The sequence below is a fragment of the Carassius carassius genome, chromosome 34 (assembly GCF_963082965.1).
Source record: "Carassius carassius chromosome 34, fCarCar2.1, whole genome shotgun sequence".
Lineage (NCBI taxonomy): Eukaryota > Metazoa > Chordata > Actinopteri > Cypriniformes > Cyprinidae > Carassius > Carassius carassius.
In genome coordinates this window covers 460,383-478,589 of record NC_081788.1, presented here as the reverse complement: position 1 = coordinate 478,589, position 18,207 = coordinate 460,383, and the positions used below count along the sequence as shown (strand labels likewise).

General features: G+C 39.2%; 1 protein-coding gene across 2 annotated transcripts in view; it reads right to left on the bottom strand.

Moving 5' to 3' along the window:
• Positions 1-2,211: 2,211 nt before the first annotated feature.
• The window catches only part of ift122 (intraflagellar transport 122 homolog (Chlamydomonas)), a 135,011-nt gene continuing 119,015 nt past the window's right edge, over positions 2,212-18,207 (bottom strand). The window contains exons 21-29 of one of the 2 annotated variants that reach the window (XM_059523681.1): positions 12,933-13,073; positions 12,763-12,860; positions 11,339-11,439; positions 10,858-11,023; positions 10,677-10,788; positions 7,174-7,299; positions 6,030-6,106; positions 2,603-2,767; positions 2,212-2,527 (exon numbers count right to left, since the gene is read on the bottom strand). In XM_059523681.1, the coding sequence (XP_059379664.1) occupies positions 2,441-2,527; positions 2,603-2,767; positions 6,030-6,106; positions 7,174-7,299; positions 10,677-10,788; positions 10,858-11,023; positions 11,339-11,439; positions 12,763-12,860; positions 12,933-13,073 (1,073 nt within the window). In that variant the 3' untranslated portion in view covers positions 2,212-2,440. The remainder of the gene's footprint in view (positions 2,528-2,602; positions 2,768-6,029; positions 6,107-7,173; positions 7,300-10,676; positions 10,789-10,857; positions 11,024-11,338; positions 11,440-12,762; positions 12,861-12,932; positions 13,074-18,207) is intronic. The other variant, XM_059523682.1, reaches the window with a different exon arrangement.

The following is an 18,207-nucleotide window of genomic DNA, read 5'->3' as shown; positions in this document are numbered from 1 at the left end:
CCACTGATGATGTCACTTCCTAAAGCAGCCGGAGACTGACTCGTTACTTAAATTGACATTATTAAAGACTAACATGATGGAAAATTACATCACATCACATTACAAGAATTTGGGGACAGATGGACTCAGAATTGGTGAAAATATACAAAACATACTCATATAGTTCACTTAATTGTAAAAACTAGTATGGTTTCCATCTTTGAAAGGTAATAAATGAAGAGACTGATCATGGGCACATTGTCTGAGAGCTGCAGTGAATTAGAGACAACTACATGCAGATGACACTTCTGTGTGCTTTTGGGCCTTTTCCTTCTTGGACTGGCCATTCGTCCACACACTTGGGTTGAACCGCCTCACAGAGCACAAGAAGTGTGGAGAATAGATGGATGGATGATGGGAATATGAAAAAGAGAAGCTGGTACTGAGAGTGATGGTCATTACTGTATGTGGAGACTTTGAGCTCATGACGTCAAACACAAAATGTTGATTGGATCGGATTTGGAGAACATGACAAGAAAAAGTTTTCAGATTTATAAAACCATGCGTACACCAGAACCTGTGCAGGAATCTTTATAAATCCCAGTCAGGGGAAAGCATCTCCAGCCCGACTCCTCCCCGATATCACCATCACAACACCTTGTTCTTTATAACCTCATCTGCATATCATTTCCATGCATATTCCCATCCACCTGACACCATATTTAACACTGTTAAAGGTACAAGACATTAAGGAAATATGAGATACGGACTATACATGCCATTTTTGCCATACACAATTTTTATTGCTAAAAATCATCCAGTATCCTTATTATGATTTAGCATAAATATATACAAATAAAAATCCATAAAAACAACTGTTTAAACAGTTCTCAGATAAGTATTTTAGAATAGAGTTGATCTCTTTCTTTTCCACTGGCCGAATAGCATTTCAATTGTTTTAAACAATTCAAATAAAAAAAAAAAAATTCTGCAGTTTTGCTGATAAGGTGGACATCTTTTAGTAGTATTTAGCCTATATTTATTGCAGTGTAAATAGAATTGTCTGACTTGGCATGTCACTGACAAAGTAGCCTATTTTAAAAAGAAAACGTGCTAATTATTTTCCTCATGTTTTCTTCTTCAAATACAGTGGCATTTTTCATAATGTTGTGGAGATGCCTTCACACAGCTGTGGTTGAACAGTAAGTTATTATCACTGGACCGCTCCTCTGAATCCAGCAGTGTCCACCACAATATCAGTGAGTGCACATCATTGAGCATTGATCTCACTAAAATATATTCTGAAGTCGTGGCCTAGTGGTTAGAGAGTTTGACTCCTAACCCTTGGGATGGGTTCGAGTCTCGGGCCGGCAATACCACGACTGATGTGTCCTTGAGCAAGACATCTAACCCCCAACTGCTCCCCGGACACCACAGCATACATGATGCCCTCTGCTCCGTGTGTGTGTGTGTGTGTGTGTGTGCACTTTGGATGGGTTAAACGCAGGGCATGAATTTTGAGTATGGGTCACCATACTTGGCTGAATGTCACCTTCACTCGCTCCTCGCTGTCATTAAAACAGTGTGCCACAGTAAAAAGTGATCAAGCACATCCACTTAATGGGTCTAAATTCATATAATTTTTGTTTAACTTCTGCATAATGACTTTATGTATTTTCAGTGCTTATTTACATTAAATATTCCACTCTCATTAATAAAAATGTGTATATGGAAATGAAAACAGATTTTAAAATCATTACTTCTCTCACGACAGGAAAAAAAGTGAGTACGCATGGTCTAGAATGTCCATAAGGTGAGTACATATTCACAGCGAGTTTAAAAAAAAAAAAAATTCTGTTATGTGCGTGGAAAATTGCGTACACAATTTTTATGCCTATTTTGTATGTATGCAATGTTTATAAATGAGCCCCCAGGGCTTTACCGGCAAAAATCACTCACACATTCTACAGGAAGCAATCAATGCAAAAACTCAGCTCTGACGATAGGAAAACATTACAACAATACATATTAGAGACATTCATTTTACTCTTTATTTAAATGGTCAGAATCCAAGCAAACTTGTTGAAGTGAACAGAGCTCTGTGTGTGTGTGTGTGTGTGTGCATGTGTCTGCATGAGTGCATGCGTGTGTGTGTGTGTGTGTGTGTGTGTGCGTGTGTGTGTGTGTGTGTGCGTGTGTGTGTGTGTGTGCGTGTGTGAGTGTGTGTGTGTGTGTGCGTGTGCGTGTGTGTGTGTGTGTGTGTGTGTGTGTGTGTGTGTGAGATCCGGCGTATGTATGTCCTCACATGTACAAACGCTGTAATCAGCTTGGCTGGCTGATCCGGCTGATCCTATCAGAGACTGTGCTGAGCTGGCATTTACTGACGTGTTTCTAACCGCTCAATCATTAACACACACAGGTGAGGTGATGGTCTGGAGGCTAATCCACGCACACTGCTGTGCTAGCTGGGCTCGTCGATGGGTCTGCGGCAGTACGGACAGCAGTTGTGCTGAAGAACCAGCAGCTCGTAGTCCTCACTGTGAAACATCTGTGAAAACACCAGACAATACTATCAAGCACCAGCAGAGAGAGTGTGAGTGTGTGTGTGTGTGTGTGTGTGTACCTGGAAGCAGGACGGGCACATGGTGATGCTGACGTCTGGCAGCAGAGAGCGGTAGTACTGCCAGCTGAGAGGTCTGGGCCAGCGCTTGATCAGAACATCTCGTCTGGACATGGACCTCAGCACGCCACGATTCACCAACACCGGCACGAACGCTCGGCCACCCTGCTGTAAACACCAGCACAACACACTCACACACACATCTCCCTGAGGAACTACTGCTCTCACACACACACACACACACACACACACACACACACACATCTCCCTGAGGAACTACTGCTCTCACAACACTAGAGGTATTTCGTATTGCTTGGCGGGAAAGTAACCTATCCTACAGAAAAGCATTAAAAACTGCTAGATCCGATTACTTTTCTTCTCTTTGAGAGGAACAGTTCCACTCATTCTCTACTATAGGAGAGCAAGAATTGTATAAACTTGTTAAATCATCTAAACCAACAACATGTATGTTAGACCCTATACCATCTAAGCTCCTAAAAGAGGTGCTTCCAGAAGTCATAGATCCTCTTCTGACTATTATTAATTCCTCATTGTCATTAGGATATGTCCCCAAAACCTTCAAACTGGCTGTTATTAAGCCTCTCATCAAAAAAACACAACTTGACCCCAAAGAACTAGTTAATTATAGACCGATCTCGAATCACCACCTTTTCTAGTATCTTGGACAGAAAAGGGAATCCTCACAATTATATTCCTTCTTAGAGAAAAATGGTATCTGTGAGGATTTCCAGTCAGGATTTTGACCGTATCATAGTACTGAGACTGCTCTCCTTAAGGCGGTCGCACACCGGTAGAGAAGCGCCGCGTCGCGTCGCTCCACATGTAGGACAGCTCGAGGTATCGCACACCGGACGCGCACATTCTGCTGGAGCTCAATATTGAATCAAGTTCTGAGCAGCAAGATGAAGATGAGTTTTAATTCATTTATTATTATTATTTTAAATATATTATTTTAATTGATCATTGATGAGTTTTGAACGTTAATTAATGAAAAGAATCTGTGTTATAATTTAGTCTAGATTATCACTAGCTACTAGATTGCCATTAATAAATTGTTTTGTATTATTATAAGCAATTTTCAACATTTCTAATGCTGTAGCTACTAATACTGATTTGTTTGCTCAATAAAAACAAAGAAGCTAAAAAAAATTATATAGGTATGCTTATAAATGCACAGACACTATTTAACTGAACAGAAATGACATAACTAAATTCAATGATGAACTGCCTTTAACTATCATTTTTGCATTATTGACACTGTTTTCCTAATGAATGTTGTTCAGTTGCTTTGACGCAATGTATTTTGTTTAAAGCGCTATATAAATAAAGGTGACATTGACATTGACATTATATCTTAACGTTTCTAAGGACTGTCACTGAACATTTTACCTCAGATCGAAAATTAGACATTCTTACCTGAAAAACCGATGACAAACGCGATCTTCCTCCACGTTTATGACTTCCTCGTGTTGTCTTTGAATATTTGAATCCGGGTATTTCCCTATGTCCTTGATTAGTTTGTCGTCTTTTGCGGCCCGCTACTCCGCTATTTAAATCACCTGAAGTGTGTTGTGATGGTTGTGACCTTGTAAATCCACTAGGTGGCTGCCATTGAGACTGAATGTAATCACGACAGGCAAATACTGTAATATTTTGCGTAGCCTATGTAAAATATGTCTCAAGAGAAAAATAAAAGATTAAAATGACTACGTTTATTATATATGTTTACATTTTATTCAAGCTGTACAACTAATGTAAGTAGCCTAGTATTTTGCAGCAGTGGTATCTTGGTATAATGTATAAACAATGGTTTGAAACAAATATGATGTTATTTAATATAAAACTATGCAGATGGTGCTCTGTGGCGCGGCAGGAATTTGAACAGAGTTCTGAGTCGTAGCTGGGCGCCGCGGACAGACGCCGAATGGCGCCGCCGGTGTGTGTACACTCATTGAGAATAATGTGTTCGAATTATAAATACGTGGCGCGACGCGACGCGGCGCTGCGCTTCTCATCCGGTGTGTGACCCCCTTTAGAGTTACAAATGATCTGCTCTTATCATCTGATCGTGGGTGTATCTCTCTATTAGTTTTATTGGATCTTAGTGCTGCGTTTGACACAATTGACCACAACATTCTTTTGCATAGACTTGAACACTTTGTTGGCATCAGTGGAAGTGCATTAGCATGGTTTAAATCGTACTTATATGACCGCCATCAGTTCGTAGCTGTGAATGAAGATGTATCCTATCGATCACAAGTGCAGTATGGAGTACCTCAAGGCTCAGTACTAGGGCCGCTACTCTTCACGCTTTATATGTTACCCTTGGGAGATATCATCAGGAAACATGGTGTTAGCTTTCACTGTTATGCTGATGATACTCAGCTCTATATTTCTTCGCAGCCCGGTGAAACACACCAATTTGAAAAACTAATGGATTGCATAGTCGATATAAAAAACTGGATGACTAATAATTTCTTACTGCTAAATTCTGAAAAAACAGAGGTGTTAATTATAGGACCTAAAAACTGTGCTTGTAATAACCTAGAACACTGTCTAAGACTTGATGGTTGCTCTGTCAATTCTTCGTCATCAGTTAGGAACCTAGGTGTGCTATTTGATCGCAATCTTTCCTTAGAAAGCCACGTTTCTAGCATTTGTAAAACTGCATTTTTCCATCTCAAAAATATATCTAAATTACGGCCTATGCTCTCAATGTCAAATGCAGAAATGTTAATCCATGCATTTATGACCTCAAGGTTAGATTATTGTAATGCTTTATTGGGTGGTTGTTCTGCACACTTAGCAAACAAACTACAGCTAGTCCAAAATGCAGCAGGAAGAGTTCTTACTAGAACCAGGAAGTATGACCATATTAGCCCGGTCCTGTCAACACTACACTGGCTCTCTATCAAACATCGCATAGATTTTAAAATATTGCTTATTACTTATAAAGCCCTGAATGGTTTAGCACCTCAGTATTTGAATGAGCTCCTTTTACATTATAATCCTCTACGTCCGCTACGTTCTCAAAACTCAGGCAATTTGATAATACCTAGAATATCAAAATCAACTGCAGGCGGCAGATCCTTTTCCTATTTGGCGCCTAAACTCTGGAATAACCTACCTAACATTGTTCGGGAGGCAGACACACTCTTGCAGTTTAAATCTAGATTAAAGACCCATCTCTTTAACCTGGCTTACACATAACATACTAATATGCTTTTATTATCCAAATCCGTTAAAGAATTTTTAGGCTGCATTAATTAGGTAAACCGGAACCGGGAACACACACACACATCTACCTGAGGAACTACTGCTCTCTCTCACACACACACACACACACACACACACACACACACACACACACACACACACACACACACACATAGATGCTGAACCCTCTCACCTCAAAGCTGAGTTTGGCTGTGAAGGGGTCGTCCTCTGGGTCTTCAATCCCATCATCCATCCGCAGGCACTGGGCTTCTGACACCCACACACACACACACACACACACACACACACACACACACACACACACACACACACACACACACACACACACACACACACACACACAGAGTTAAGCACACTCTATGTCCTCGGCCTGCTCTGAGCCCAGACACCCACCCCTCTGATTATTAGCTTGTAGATCTCTAAACAAATACACACTTTCACTGATATCTAACATCACATGTTTGAATGCGGCTCGATTTAGACGACACGGTTTTCCAGAAAAGGCTTTCTGTGATGTTTCTGAACTCCTTTAAAGACCATTATTCAGATTCACATGAAATTATTAAAGTGTAGTTCATTGTGAATGGCAGTCAAGTCAGAATGGTCACTGAACATGTTTAGTTTAGTTTAGTTTATTAAGATCCCCATTAGCTGTTGCAAAAGCATTAGCTATTCTTCCTGGGGTCTATAGACTTCAACAAAAAAAATATTCTTATAACATAAAACAATACATTATACAGACAAAAATGGAGTGCACACGTTCATACATGACAATACAACGTACTAAAAATAAAACAATAAAACAACTGCTCTACATTATTCATTATCACAATGCACAGTTACAGCTATACTACTATAGGGTTCATAATTTTCCCTCTCTTCAACCATTCATATCAAAAAAGCAACAAATATAAATAATAACAATTATTCTAATGTAAATAAATAAAGTCTTAATCTTTTACGAAAAGTCATTGCATTCATTCCCAAAATCAAAACCTGCGGAAGAGAATCCCATACCACCATTGCTCGATACAACACTGTCCTCTGCATAAAGTTAGTTCGACACGGAGGTAACAAAAAGCGGCTCTCTGTTGACTGACGAGTGCAATATTGATGCACGGCACTAAAAAAAGACAGTCTGCTGTATAGTATTTCTGGCATTTTTGTTCAATAATTAATCCTACTGTCTTCAAACAGAACAAACTGATCAGCTTGTATCAGAATTAGTCTACGATCTCCACGCCACTTCCTCTGGCTCTTGACCTCTGCGTATGAATGGTAAAGCAATGTGAATGTGAATGTGACTGAGACGTTACCGCCGCTGCTCGTCTCCTGCCAGCTGCTGTTCGTCTGCACACGAGGCACTTCCAGGTCGATGAGAGACACGGCCTCCTCGTCTGAGATATCCTCCTCCAGATAGAACTCCACCAGCGGCAGAACCTCTGAACACAGAACCACCCATCAGGACATGACCCACTGCCATTAATATCAGCACAAAACCTCAAGCACGTCGACACTGGACTCTCTGTGGGGCGACCAATCACTCTGGGTCTGATGGACACCAAGAGAACGTCACCATGGGGGAACAGCCTTTTCTATTCCAGCATGAGCAACCCTCATCCACCAACTTTAGGATGAACTCTAATGGAGACTGTGAACCAGGCCTTCTCTGACCTCACAAATGCTCTACTGGATAAATGGGCACGAATTCCCACAGAAACACTCCAAAATCTCATGCCTATTTATTTAGAATGCAACATTATTAAAATCCCTGCTGATGTAATGGTCAGGTGTCCCTGTACTTTTGTCCAGATAGAGCACATGAACATGCTGCAAAGATACTTCACATTCTTGGGCTGATTTGTTGATGCATTACATGGTTATGGTATTGAGTGCCAAAAAGCTTTACCCAAAATGTCAATCTGCATGGACTGAAAGTGATCTTAATTCTGAAAGAAACCAGCAGGTGTGTAGAACATGACATTTGAACACACTCTAAAGACTACACTACACCATTTTTACCCTGATTTTACAGTCTGGAGAATTTGGCATTTGTTGGCAGAACATTGGTGGAAACAAAAAGAAAACAAAGACTTAAAAATGACCATGACATGAAACGTCCATTATATACAGTAGATGGCAGCAGAGGATCACTCATGAGCTCGATTCACATTTCAACTCTCTAGTTATCTCACGTCTTGCTTTTGGATTTATTATAAAATGACTATGAAGTATAGCAAGTGCAAGAAGTCACAAAGTCTTATGTGATTTAAAAATAAATAAATAAGCCCAGACACCAACAGCCAAGTATGTACAATTATTTAAATACTTAACCAGTTAACTACAAATTAAGATAATTATTAATGGTATAATAGTTAAATAATGCATTAAATATTTTGTCATTTCTTTTAGATTTAATTTTTAAAACTACATTCTTTAAACCCTGCCTAAAAAGGACAGATAAAGGAGAGCTGTAAGTTATCTTGACCTGTAGAAGCTGCTGAAGGCAACACAGACTTAGTTTGTAATGAATTTACTCTGCATCACTTAAAGCACAGCTCTGTTTTGACATGGGTTTGTCAGATAGTTTGTCACGTCCATTGCTACAGTTCACTGTCAATCGCGGATCATTTTGCTGGATTCACTCACGTAGTTTTACACTCTTGTTAGTAATTCCTGAAACAGTATATATACTGTACGTGGATGGTCCTCTTGAACATTTTCTTTCAAACTGTAAATGTATGTAAGAGACAGTGAGCGTAACTGACCGAGCTTGCTCAGGTGAAAACTCCTGATATAATCAATAACTATCTACACAAGACATATCTTATTTACATCGTTTATGCTTTCTTTTGGTCTTGTTATAATAGGAAGATCTGTGAGAGTGTAGGCAGAACTACACAAACGTGTGAAACCAAAATTAGATCAGGGCAGATTCTGACTAGCCTACAGTAAACACCTACTTTGAATTCAAAATGGCAAAAGGTGGCAAGTTTGCATCTCTGTTTTCTCTGTGATTATCACACATGTTCAGCGTAGTGTAGCCTATTCCAGCCTTTATCAGTATGTGCCAAATTCCATAACATTTGACAAGATAAATGTACAACCCGAATTCCGGAAAAGTTGGGACGTTTTTTAAATTTTAATAAAATGAAAACTAAAAGACTTTCAAATCACATGAGCCAATATTTTATTCACAATAGAACATATATAACGTAGCAAATGTTTAAACTGAGAAAGTTTACAATTTTAGGCACAAAATGAGCTCATTTCAATTTTGATTTCTGCTACAGGTCTCAAAATAGTTGGGACGGGGCATGTTTACCATGGTGTAGCATCTCCTTTTCTTTTCAAAACAGTTTGAAGACGTCTGGGCATTGAGGCTATGAGTTGCTGGAGTTTTGCTGTTGGAATTTGGTCCCATTCTTGCCTTATATAGATTTCCAGCTGCTGAAGAGTTCGTGGTCGTCTTTGACGTATTTTTCGTTTAATGATGCGCCAAATGTTCTCTATAGGTGAAAGATCTGGACTGCAGGCAGGCCAGGTTAGCACCCGGACTCTTCTACGACGAAGCCATGCTGTTGTTATAGCTGCAGTATGTGGTTTTGCATTGTCCTGCTGAAATAAACAAGGCCTTCACTGAAATAGACGTTGTTTGGAGGGAAGCATATGTTGCTCTAAAACCTTAATATACCTTTCAGCATTCACAGAGCCTTCCAAAACATGCAAGCTGCCCATACCGTATACACTTATGCACCCCCATACCATCAGAGATGCTGGCTTTTGAACTGAACGCTGATAACATGCTGGAAGGTCTCCCTCCTCTTTAGCCCGGAGGACACGGCGTCCGTGATTTCCAACAAGAATGTCAAATTTGGACTCGTCTGACCATAAAACACTATTCCACTTTGAAATAGTCCATTTTAAATGAGCCTTGGCCCACAGGACACGACGGTGCTTCTGGACCATGTTCACATATGGCTTCCTTTTTGCATGATAGAGCTTTAGTTGGCGTCTGCTGATGGCACGGCGGATTGTGTTTACCGACAGTGGTTTCTGAAAGTATTCCTGGGCCCATTTAGTAATGTCATTGACACAATCATGCCGATGAGTGATGCAGTGTCGTCTGAGAGCCCGAAGACCACGGGCATCCAATAAAGGTCTCCGGCCTTGTCCCTTACGCACAGAGATTTCTCCAGTTTCTCTGAATCTTTTGATGATGTTATGCACTGTAGATGATGAGATTTGCAAAGCGTTGAGGAACATTGTTTTTAAAGTTTTCCACAATTTTTTTACGCAGTCTTTCACAGATTGGAGAGCCTCTGCCCATCTTTACTTCTGAGAGACTCTGCTTCTCTAAGACAAAGCTTTTATAGCTAATCATGTTACAGACCTGATATCAATTAACTTAATTAATCACTAGATGTTCTCCCAGCTGAATCTTTTCAAAACTGCTTGCTTTTTTAACCATTTGTTGCCCCCGTGCCAACTTTTTTGAGACCTGTAGCAGGCATTAAATTTTAAATGAGCTAATTAAGTGGATAAAAGTGTAAAATTTCTCAGTTTAAACATTTGCTACGTTATCTATGTTCTATTGTGAATAAAATATTGGCTCATGTGATTTGAAATTCCTTTAGTTTTCATTTTATTAAAATTTAAAAAACGTCCCAACTTTTCCGGAATTCAGGTTGTAAAATCAACAAGCAGTCCTCTGGTATTCCACTCTTCGTTTAGTTCCTCACAGTTTAAAGGAGCAAAACCATGCTCTCCTGATCTTTCAGCACTGATCTGGATGATGACAGGTGCGTGAGGCTCTCACCGTACGACGAGGCCGAGTATATGAAGGGCTGTCTGCAGTTGATGCAGGAGTTGCCCTGGTTATTGAGCAGCGGGTTGTTGGTGGAGCAGCGGTAACACATCGGGATCAAGTCCTGCAGAAACACAGTCAGTGAGCCACAGGCGTCTGTCTGAGAGCTGTAGGACGGGCCAGAGTCACACACCTCGCTGTCACGGTAGGGTTTGGAGCGCACCGTCAGGCAGCTGAGCTCCATGCTGTCCTGATAGCGGGACGGGATCTTCAGGCCCTGCAGCTTCTCAAAGGCGTGCCGCGCCACTTTATACGCTCCCAGGAGTTTACTCTGCTTCGCCAGAGCGTACAGCGTGTCCCTGTTCCACACGTCAAGGACCTTACTCTTCAGCAAGCACACATTCAGCACAAGCATCATGAATTCTGCAGATTTACAGTAGCTATCTGACTAGAGCCAGTGAACACATCCACAGCCACACTCAACTCTCCCAAAACAGACAGAGAACGTGAGAAGGTGTGTGAGTGAGTGTATGTGTGTTTGAGTAGATCAGATCATACTCATCCTTCCACTCACTCACAAACACACACACACCTCTGTCAACACTTCAGCCCAACTTAGCTCTAATATATGACCCTCCGAAGGCTGAAGAGCGTGTGCAGCGTGTGAAGGATACACTTTGGAGATGCCCAGAGGAGCGTCTCTGCTCAGGTTGTGGAAGAGAAAGCGGGAGATGTTGAAGAGAATCTCTGGCATGTTGGAGCTGAAGGGCTCCGACTGAAAAAGAAAAACCCAAATATGAACAACACACCTGACATTAATCCGAACATCTGTCATATATTCACACACTTTGATGCAGGAATGTCACACACATTTATCCCAGAATCTTCATTCATCACAGTCCACTTCTGAAACACGTTCACCATGTAGAAGTCTTTTAAAGACATACACACCTTACATTACTGTTATTTTTTCAGTTAGTGGTTCAGAGATTTCTTCTTGAAGACTAGAGCATTTTTATATTTACCTTAGGGATGTTCATAGGGATGTTATTTTTCCTAAACGACAATGGACGCTCGTTAACTAATTATTAACCGTAAACCGACAAGATTATTTTAAATAAGAACTAGAAAGGACAAGTGTCTGTGACCTGTTAAAAATACAAACATTTGTTTCCCGGATTAATTTGACATGCACTTCATATCACATCACACACCTGCAGCACTTCTGCTGGCGGAGAAAAACATCATAAAGCTAGGAATACATAGGCCTATACCAGAAATGTGTTTTTATTTAAATTATAAATTAAGAAAATGAATGAAAAACTGCAACAAGTAGCCTAGTATGCAGAGATACGGTTCATGCTTGTGCTGCGTGAAAGGAAACCAGAAAACATCATCCTGTTTTTCTTTAGGCTTATTTTACAAGAGCACAAAGATTTGTTTTTATTGTGAATGTGCACAAATAAAGGCAAACCGTTTATAATTTACAATAACAGGAGTAGTTGCTAGGTGGATACTGGAATGCCAGTGAAGTACATAATAAATAATAATTTGGCATTCAAACACATCGTGAATACATTGATTCTGTATCGAATAAGAGACCCAGCGTTGGTTTCAGTTTCGTTTAGCAAAATTAGTTTTAGCTTGTGGTTTATATTGCTATAGATTCTTATATTTTTAGTTCTTGTTCTTTTCTAATCACTGTTAATTGAAAGGATTGTTGTGGAGTGAAGGGAACTAAAATAGCTAAAACTAAACTAAAAAACTAGTTTTTTTCTGAACTCTGAACAGAACAACTGTCACTCATTCACAGCGACTGCTAGAACAGAACGCTTTCGCTGATAACAGCAGCACTCGACTCATGTTTATTCAATGAAATCATAACAGTAGCCTTTTGAAGTTTAATCTTCATATTCAGCCATATCGCAATTCTTCTGTCCGCAAATTTAAATCATCTTGAAATCATAATTAAGACTTTCTTGTACAATTTAAAACGTTTTAAGATCCCCAGAAACCCTGTAAAATAATGAGTGCTGCACACACTTTAGTGTGAGCTCCTGAAAGCAGCTGATATCACTCGTTAACTCCTCACACTTACCATGTAGCGGTGGACAGAATGATAGACGTGATACAGCTCAGCCAAGTGCTGGAAACTGTGAAACTTCTTCAGCATCTCCTCCTTCTTCTCTGTGTTATCTAGAGAAGAAATATATATTCACATTCACCCAAACATATTTCAGTGGCTTTCTCACTGGATTACACAGACACCTCTGGCGATGTCGAGGCACTGCATGGACAGCATCCAGTAGTAGTACGAGGCGTCGTTAAACCTGCTCTCCACCACGGCATTATGGGTAAGCTGCTCCAGCACCCGCACAGCCTCCGCCTGACGCCCGGCTTGGTGGAAGGCTGAACAATATCAACAGATGCAAATGTTTAGGTTACACAAGCGTGTGAATGTGTTCAGAAATGTAATGAGCCTGATCAGTGCCACACATTCACAGATTAAGAGCCTTCAGACCCAGAACTGAAACTCATTTATAACACGTGTAAACGATTATGAGCAGGGTAGTATTTCGTATGATCACTGCAAGTGTTGTGAATGACAAAATCAGGTTAAACCGCTTTTACATAAAAATATCTGAATATTCTGTGATGGATGTACATACTTCATTGTTATCATGTAGTTAATGATGTTATATTAAAGCTGTTGAAGTGAAGCTAACACATGTGTTTGTTCTTAAAGGGTTAGTTCACCCAAAAATGAAAATTGTGTCATTAATTACTCGCTCTCATGTCGTTCCACAGCCACAAGACCTTCATTCATCTTCGGAAACACAAATGAAGATATTTCTGATGACAGAATGCTGTCAGATTTCCTTCGTAATTACCACTTTAACACTTCCAAAACTTAACAGGGTTCCCACTCTTTCATGAACACCACATTCAAGGACTTTTTAAAGCACTGTTTATTTTATATCAAGCACCTATCAAATTCACACCGAAGCATATGCAGCATCATGAAAGACCTTACATTACTTAATTTCACTTACACTTAACATTTACATTAAACATTTCAGAGTAATAATGTTTTGAATGTGTAGGTTTCATAAATTTAGACTGTTTTGAGCAGTTGTGTTCAAAGGAATTTAATGAAATCCACTGAAGTCAGTACTGGCCATATTCAAATACAATTTCTAAAATATTGTTAAATATGCATCAAACTGGTTTTTGCTGTAGTTCTTGTATAAGATTTAAATTTAAAACAATTTCTAGATTTTTTTATTAATAAAAAGTGGTTAAATGTTGTAGTAAACCCTTTTACCAGTGGCATACAGAACTGCTTTGAGACACTGCAAAAGATGCCAGATGTGAGCGCAAAGGTAGTGCAATGGACTGGGCTTAAAGGTACAGGTTGTAGGACCTGCCACTAGAGGGCGCACTATCAAAACAATAACAATCGCGTGGTTTGATGACGCTAAGAAGGAGCGTGGAATGATGGGATTTGTTGTCTTCTATCCAACCGCTGACGGCCATCAATCAGACGGAAAGATGAATCATGGATTTAACGCGTGTTCGACGATTTGCGAGAGTAGATTACATACAAAGTCAATGCAAAGACGCGATCAGACTATTGATCAGACTCGTCCTTGCGCGGGTCTAGAGACGCGGTGCCCCGCGTTTGCCGTGTATGCCCCATAATACTAATCTTGTTGATCGTTATAATAGCATACGTTTTCTGTAAAGACACGAATCAAAACAATCACCTGTCGAGTAAAACACAAGCGAGATCAGCATCTCTTTCTAGCTGAAGTTTGTCGCGAAGCTACTTCCGCATTTGTCCAGGACACTGTTGTCATGTGGTTTTTACGTCAGTAAAGGCGGTAACTAACGTCATTGACAGGCGACTGCACTGCACTGTGTCACTGTTTAGAATGGGAATATTCTCATGATTTACAAGGAGTTGAAAACATTAGAGACATTGTTAGTAATCAGCTGGACAACATATATAACACTAGCCTAGTGGTTTTTGGATATTTTATTGCAAATATCTTACAAATTGTACCTTTAATGTTCTAAAACAACCAGGGAAAAATAGCCAGCATCATCTTTTCTAGATTTTGGGCAGATGTTTTAAACGAAAAAATAAATAAATAAATAAATAAACGGTCAAAGTTTTAAAGACATTAAATAATTTTTATAAGATACTTAAAATGTTTGCTGCATGGATAAAAAAACACTACTTGTATAAAATTGTGTTTTGAGAGGAATAAAATATATGCCGCATTTTATTACATTCAGAAATTACGTAGGCTAAAATACCGGAAACTCTAAAGGTTTACAAACATTATAAACACAGGCTATTTTATTCCCTTCCCTCCACTACAAATCCTCTATTTTTAACAGTATTTAGGCTATATAAACGTCAAGCCAAAAACGAATTAAATTAAAGGGAAACTGAAGCCTACCTCTCTCCATATTCGCAACATATTTGGATGCTAAAATAATATTTATTACATATAGGTTTTACACTTAGCTCGCATTATCTATGTAAACCATCATCCTTCACAAAGGCTATAACAGCACAGTGATGCTCAGTTCACACTGAATGCAACAACGGACTATTTCAATTCAGCATTATAACTTTTATATGTTTCTTTGTATGTGTTTTGTTTTAATAATGAACAGGCTGCGATGTCAAGGGAGCAGAAATGCTGTGTGTGCATGAGGTGCCAGTGCCATCACTGCATTGTTTTCCCAACTGTTATTCATAATTTAGACAAATACCAACGCTGGTTGGTCTTACAAGCAAGACCTCATTCATCACTGTAAAGCCTTGGCATAATAACAATGATAATAATAATAAAGAAATAATGAAAAAAAAAAAGTAAACTTTTGCAAAATAGAGAACGGCTTTCTGCCTCATAGTGAACGTTAGATTGCGTCCCAATGAATAGAAACTCAGCTGCAGCTCATTTCTTCCCTTTCGTTTCCTTAATCTGTTAATGATTTAAGTGAGATATATTTATATGTTTGTGTCCCCTGTTCCGCTGCTCTTCTGTTTCAATGGCAAATGCTTTTGCGGTTCACTGACGAATTGTCACCAGATATTTTGTCATGCAATTAATCGTTCGTTCTTGAAACTGAAAGTGATCAAGACATTTCTCCGGTGTACAATGTTACAAGAAAGAAGACTCCCCAGTTTAGCTCTAAGTATTAGGATCCCTGCTCTCGCAACATGGACAGTAAGCTGCAGTCAAAGACTTTGCGCACCAAAATGCTCGGAGAGCGCGAAGGATTCAGAGTTTTGGCTTGTTTGTGGTTGTCATTTACTAAAAAGAATATGTAAGTTAATTGCAAAAGTTGGTAAATGTATAGAAAGTTATTTTTTTCACAAAATGTAGCACATTCCTTTAATTTGTTACCTTTATGTCATCTTTTTTTCTGTTTATATACTGAAAGACATTAATTTTGCCACTGCCTGTTACTATTATAAATGTGCACATTTACTCAAAAGACATGTTATTCATTAATAAATAAACTCCAGTCAAAATTATTTTGTAAATGTACTTTTTATTATAAATCGCAAAAAAAGTATTTTCTTCAGAAGCCTTTCTATTTGCTTTTAAACTGTAAACTCTTTTCGCTAAGCTGTTCTTGCAAATTGTTCAAGTTCTACATTTTTATCCTCAGCTCCATGTCACAGTAAGTTTTGGGAGTTCATTTGTAGTGCAGTATCTCCAATCCTGAAAAGTCTGTCTTGCTGAGACTGACAAAAATGAGCTCCTGAAACTCACAACCAGATTCTGAAGATCAATTCTTCAAACAGTGGTAGAAAGAGGATGTGGTGATGGTCCTTCAAAAAAATCTAATCTGTCCATTAAGCCTGTGAAAACAGTCTTCATGTATTTCACAGAACTTCACAATGATATTCTTATTTAGTAGGATTTGTTTTACCCAAGGAAAGTCTCTGAGAACCTCACAGCTTGTAATTCTGGAAAATATTGGCACTGAAGACTAAAAGGTTCCTGATGATTTCACACTTCATTTTTCACATTAATTCTTAATTCTTTTGCAGTTAACATGCGTCTTTTCTTGTTCACCTGTTTTTTGTTTTTGTTTCTTTTTTCTGACCCCGCTGACCCAATGAGCATTTTGCTGACCAATGGTCATGCCTTAACTTTGACATTTCTTTATTGCATTAGTATTTTAATATTTTTCATTGAGATTTCTATGTTTTTTGACTTTTCAGTCTGAGTTGAATCTCAGTTTATTTTTAATAAATTAATTTAATCCGTAAAAGAAAACCAGCCTAATAATTATGCACACCTTAATAAGGAGTTTTTCATTTCTAGCCTTAATGGACAATTATATATTACTTCTAAATGATTAAATACAAAATTAATAGTAGTTATTAAGATTGACTAACAGAGATTTAGACAGATTTGAGAACAATATTTGAGAGAAATAGGCTTCTGTGTACAAAGAAAAAGTCTTAGATCTTTGAGTTCAGCTCATGAACAATGGGGGCTAAAACAAAAGTGTTGTGTTTATAATTATGTTCAGTGAAGAGTGTTTGGAGGAGCGGGACACACACACTGCAATGTCACCTTTATTCATATAGCGCTTTAAACAAAATACATTGCGTCAAAGCAACTGAACAACATTCATAAGGAAAACAGTGTGTCAATAATGCAAAAATGATAGTTAAAGGCAGTTCATCATTGGATTCAGTGGTCATCTCTGTTCAGTTAAATAGTGTCTGTGCATTTATTTGCAATCAAGTCAACGATATCGCTGTAGATGAAGTGTCCCCAACTAAGCAAGCCAGAGGCGACAGCGGCAAGGAACCGAAACTCCATCGGTGACAGAATGGAGAAAAAAACCTTGGGAGAAACCAGGCTCAGTTGGGGGCCAGTTCTCCTCTGACCAGACGAAACCAGTAGTTCAATTCCAGGCTGCAGCAAAGTCAGATTGTGCAGAAGAATCATCTGTTTCCTGTGGTCTTGTCCTGGTGCTCCTCTGAGACAAGGTCTTTACAGGGGATCTGTATCTGGGGCTCTAGTTGTCCTGGTCTCCGCTGTCTTTCAGGGATGTAGAGGTCCTTTCTAGGTGCTGATCCAGCATCTGGTCTGGATACGTACTGGATCCGGGTGACTGCAGTGACCCTCTGATCTGGATACAGACTGGATCTGGTGGCCACGGTGACCTCGGAACAAGAGAGAAACAGACAAATATTAGCGTAGATGCCATTCTTCTAATGATGTAGCAAGTACATAGGGTGTTATGGGAAGTGTTTCCGGTTCCGGTTTACCTAATTAATGCAGCCTAAAAATCCTTTAACAGATTTGGATAATAAAAGCATATTAGTATGTTATGTGTATGCCAGGTTAAAGAGATGGGTCTTTAATCTAGATTTAAACTGCAAGAGTGTGTCTGCCTGCCGAACAATGTTAGGTAGGTTATTCCAGAGTTTGGGCGCCAAATAGGAAAAGGATCTGCCGCCCGCAGTTGATTTTGATATTCTAGGTATTATCAAATT